This window comes from Manacus vitellinus, unplaced genomic scaffold, assembly GCF_001715985.3.
Source record: "Manacus vitellinus isolate BGI_N305 unplaced genomic scaffold, ASM171598v3 scaffold_65_pilon, whole genome shotgun sequence".
In the NCBI taxonomy this organism is placed as follows: domain Eukaryota; kingdom Metazoa; phylum Chordata; class Aves; order Passeriformes; family Pipridae; genus Manacus; species Manacus vitellinus.
Genome location: NW_021940724.1, coordinates 3,243 through 8,212, shown reverse-complemented (window position 1 = coordinate 8,212; position 4,970 = coordinate 3,243). Strand labels below are relative to the sequence as shown.

General features: G+C 53.7%; 1 protein-coding gene across 1 annotated transcript in view; it reads left to right on the top strand.

Annotated features, from left to right (window-relative positions):
- LOC115307890 (collagen alpha-1(VII) chain-like) overlaps positions 1 to 4,970 on the top strand; it is a gene marked incomplete at its 3' end in the record, with an annotated part of 91,159 nt that overhangs the window by 82,965 nt on the left and 3,224 nt on the right. Inside the window, exons 42-45 of the mRNA XM_029963943.1 lie at positions 55 to 90; positions 2,175 to 2,234; positions 3,471 to 3,596; positions 4,718 to 4,789. Of these exons, the coding sequence (XP_029819803.1) occupies positions 55 to 90; positions 2,175 to 2,234; positions 3,471 to 3,596; positions 4,718 to 4,789 (294 nt within the window). The remainder of the gene's footprint in view (positions 1 to 54; positions 91 to 2,174; positions 2,235 to 3,470; positions 3,597 to 4,717; positions 4,790 to 4,970) is intronic.

Genomic DNA, 4,970 nt, shown 5'->3' with positions numbered 1-4,970 from the left:
TATATTTATTATATATTGATATTTTTCCTGGTGATTCCCTGTTTTTTTTCCCAGGGCTCCAAAGGGGACACGGGAGAAGAAGGTCAGAAGGTAAAGAACGGAGTTGGATGTCTCTTCTCCCACCGGGAATTTCCCTCCTGCTCTCCTTTTCCCGTATCCCTTTTCCCCCTCATCCCGTGGAAAGGTGTCCAGGTGACCTCCGGAGGTGAGGAATCAGTGAGGGTGCTGTGGAATCCAGTGGGATCAGCTCCCTGGAATGTCCTGGGAGCACCATGTGGTTGTGGGATCCCTTGGGATCAGCTTGGAAGGACTTGGATGTCCAGGGAGCACCATCTGGTTCTGGGATTCCTTGGGATCATCAGGGAAGGCCCTGGGTGTGCCGGGAGCCCCATCTGGTTGCGGGATCCCTTGGGATCAGCTCCAAATGACCTGGGTGTCCAGGGAGCACCATGTGGTTGTGGGATCCTTTGGGATCAGCTCAGAAGGTCCTGGGTGTCCCAGGAGCACCATCTGGCTGTGGGATCCCTTGGGATCAGCTCAGAAGGTCCTGGGTGTCCAGGGAGCAGCATCTGGCTGTGGGATTCCTTGGGATCAGCTCTGAAGGATTTGGATGTTCAGGGAGCACCATGTGGTTGTGGGATCCCTTGGGATCATCTGGGAAAGACCCGGGTGTCCCAGGAGCACTATCTGCTTGTGGGATCCCTTGGAATCAACTCAGAAGGATCTGGGTGTCCAGGGAGCACTATCTGGTTGTGGGATCCCTTGGGATCATCTGGGAAGGACCTGGATGTCCTGGGAGCACCATCTGCTTCTGGGATCCCTTGGGATCACCTCTAAATGACCTGGGTGTCCAGGGAGCACCATCTGGTTGTGGGATCCCTTGGGATCATCTGGGAAGGCCCTGGCTGTCCAGGGAGCAGCATCTGGTTGTGGGATCCCTTGGGATCATCTCTGATGGAGCTGGGTGTCCAGGGAGCACCATCTGGTTGTGGGATATTTTGGGATCAGCTCAGAAGGTCCTGGGTGTCCCAGGAGCAGCATCTGGTTGTGAGATCCTTTGGGATCATCTCTGAAAGATCTGGGTGTCCTGGGAGCACCATGTGGTTGTGGGATCCCTTGGGATCATCTGGGAAGGCCCTGGGTGTCCTGGGAGCACCATGTGGTTGTGGGATCCCTTGGGATGAGCTCCGAAGGCCCTGGTTGTCCCGGGAGCAGCATCTGGCTGTGGGATTCCTTGGAATCAGCTCTGAAGGACTTGGATGTCCAGGGAGCACCATCTGGTTGTGGGATCCCTTGGGATCATCTGGGAAGGACCTGGGTGTCCAGGGAGCACCATCTGGTTGTGAGATCCCTTGGGATCAACTCCAAATGACCTGGGTGTCTGCCGGGAGCAGCATCTGGTTGTGGGATCCCTTGGGATCATCTGGGAAGGCCCTGGGTGTCCAGGGAGCACCATCTGGTTGTGGGATCCTTTGGGATCAGCTCAGAAGGTCCTGGGTGTCCAGGGAGCACCATCTGGTTGTGGGATCCCTTGGGATCATCTGGGAAGGACCTGGGTGTCCGGGAAGCACCATCTGGCCGTAGGATCCCTTGGGATCAGCTCTGAAGGTCCTGGTTGTCCAGAGAACACCATCTGGCTGTGGGATCCCTTGGGATCAGCTCCAAAGGTCCTGGGTGTCCAGGGAGCAACATCTGATTGTGGGATCCCTTGGGATCATCTGGGAAGGACCTGGGTGTCCAGGGAACACCATCTGGTTGTGGGATCCCTTGGGATCAAGCTCCAAATTACCTGGGTGTCCAGGGAGCCCCATCTGGTTGTGGGATCCCTTGGGATCAGCTCCAAAGGCCCTGGGTGTCCAGGGAGCACCATCTGGTTATGGGATCTCTTGGGATAGCTCCGAAGGTCCTGGGTGTCCAGAGAACATCTTCTGGTTGTGGGATATTTTGGGATCAGCTCAGAAGGTCCTGGGCGTCCTGGGAGCACCATGTGGCTCTGGGATCCCTTGGGATCAGCTTGGAAGGCCCTGGGTGTCCAGGGAGCACCATCTGGCTGTGGGATCCCTTGGGATCAGCTCTGAAGGATCTGGTTGTCCAGGGAACACCATTTGGTTGTGATGGACCCACAGGACTAATCCTGGGCTCATCCTGATTTTTTCCTCACCTTCTCTCCACAGGGAGAACCAGGAATTGGGTTCAGAGGTCCCGTTGGTCAGGCTGGGCCACCTGGATTTAAGGTGGGACATTCTTCTCTTCCAGTTAGGATCTCACTTGGGGAGGGTTTTTTTGGGGATTTGTCTCTCTTTATCCTTTGTTTTCCACCCCTGGGTGTTGGAAAACAAAGGCTTTGGAGCTGCAGCTGCAGGGATAAAGCACCAAAGGCAGGAAGGGAAGCCTGGGAAGGCAGGAAAGGCGGGAACACCATTCCATGGGATTGGGACAGAGGGAATGTCCTGTGTCCTGCAAAGGGCCTTTTCAAAGCCTTAAAGGTCCAGAGGATAAATATCATGGAATCACAGAATGGTTTGGGCTGGAAGGGACATTTCAGGGTCATCGGTGAGCAGGGACAACCTCAGCTGGATCAGACTGGGGAAAAATATCCAGGGAATTGTGGGCTCAGCTCGGTTTCAGGGATTCCTTGGGATGTTCTGGGTCAGGAGAGTTTGGATTCCCCTCTGAAGGTCTGCAGGGTTTGGATTCTCCTGAAGGTCTGTAGGGTTTGGATTCTCCTGAAGGTCTGCAGGGTTTGGGTTCTCCTGAAATTCAGGAGGGTTTGGATTCTCCTGAAGGTCTGCAGGGTTTGGATTCTCCTGAAGTTCAGGAGGGTTTGGATTCTCCTGAAATTCAGGAGGGTTTGGATTCTCCTGAAGGTCTGCAGGGTTTGGATTCACCTCAACTATATCAGGCTGTGAAATAGGGCTGTGGAAAAATATCCAGGGAATTGTGGGCTCATCTCAGTTTCGGTGATCCCTTGGGATGTTGAAGGGTTTGGAATCCCCTCTGAAGGTCTGCAGGGTTTGGATTCTCCTGAAGTTCAGGAGGGTTTGGATTCACCTCAGCTGGATCAGGCTGTGAAATAGGGCTGGGAAAAAAAATCCAGGGAATTGTGGTCTCATCTCAATTTCAGTGATCCCTTGGGATGTTCCAGGTCTGCAGGGTTTGAATTCTCCTGAAGGTCTGCAGGATTTGGGTTCTCCTGAAGGTCTGCAGGGTTTGGGTTCTCCTGAAGGTCTGCAGGATTTGGGTTCTCCTGAAGGTCTGCAGGATTTGGGTTCTCCTGAAGTTCAGGAGGGTCTGGATTCTCCTGAAGGTCTGCAGGGTTTGGGTCCTCCCTTATGGGCCAGGACTGGAAGGGGTGTCCCAAACTGGAGTCGTGTGAACTCAAGGAGACACCCCGGGCTTCCTCCTGGACTTTTAGAGGGACACTTAAAATCCCACCTAATCCCCAAAATTCCTTGTGATTCGCTCCACAGGGCGAGCCGGGAGCCCCGGGACCTCCAGGAGCTCAGGGCATCCAGGGCATCCGCGGCAACGCCGGAATTCCCGGATCCCAGGGGGACAGAGGGGCTCCAGGTCTGCCTGGGATGCCGGGACAGAAGGTGAGGGGACACCACGGGTTGTGTTTGTCACCTCGGGGTGGGAATCCAGGTCTCCAGATCCCGATTCCACACGGGGTGAGGAAAAACAGGAAGAAATCCTTGCAAAAGGAGAGGGAAGAGCGTTGATGGGATCAGAGAAAGGAAATGAAGACCAAAATAAAGGCCCCAAAATGTGGGGCAGAGGGATGTCCCTCGAGGTGAAAGAACCCCAAAGCAGTGGAGCTCCAACCAAATCCTTGGTTTTCACCTTTTAAATTTAATCCTGTTAATCAGAATCTCTGGGATCCAGATCCATGGAGAATTGTGGATCTTTGAGATTCTTGGATCCAGCTCCATGGAGAATTCCTCAATTCTCTTTGAGGCTCTTGGATCCAGATCCATGGAGAATTCTGGATCTTTGAGGCTCCTGGATCCAGATCCATGGAGAATTGGGGATCTTTGAGACTCCTGGATCCAGGTCCATGGAGAATTCTGCATCTTTGAGGCTCTTGGATCAAGATCCATGGAGAGTTCTGGATCTTTGAGGCTCTTGGATCCAGATCCATGGAAAATTCTGGATCTTTGAGGCTCTGGGATCCAGATCCATGGAAAATTCTGGATCTTTGAGATTCCTGGATCCAGATCCTTGGAGAATTCTGGATCTTTGAGGCTCCTGGATCCAGATCCATGAAGAATTCTGGATCTTTGGGACTCTTGGATGCAGATCTATGGAGTTCTGGATCTTTGAGGTTCTTGGATCCAGATCCATGGAGAATTGAGGAACTCTGAGACTCTTAGATCCAGATCCATCAAGAATTGAGGATCTTTGAGGCTCTTGGATCCAGATCCATGGCAAATTCTGGATCTTTGAGGAGGTGACTGGGAAGAACAGGGGTGTTGAGCACCGGGGGGTTGGGATCAGGCACCCTCAGGAACAGAGGGATCAATGGATAAGTCTCTTTTTAGGGATGGGGGGCATCAACATTCCTCAGCTGAAGGTCCCGGCGTAGCTGGAATTCCCTCTCCTTGAGGCTCTTCCTCCTCCTTGGGGAACACCCAGAGCACCAGCCTTTTATCCAAATGAGGGAAAGCAGGACCTTTCCCATCAGCGTGTTCTCCTCTCCAAGGATTTTGTTTTCCAGGGGGAACGCGGGAGGAGAGGCCGGAATGGAATCCCTGGGCCCGCGGGAGCGTTGGGATCGCCAGGAAAAGAGGTGAGTTTGGGACATTGTGCCAGTGCCTGGGGGAGAGGTTGAGGTCCTGTGGACATCCAGCATCCTGCTTTGGGTGTCCTTTTGGGTGTCCTTTCACCCCTTTGGAGCGCTGGGATAGGAAGGAATTGAGGGAGGTCACTGGTGGTGTCCCCAGGGATCAGTGCCGGGCCCAGTCCTGTTC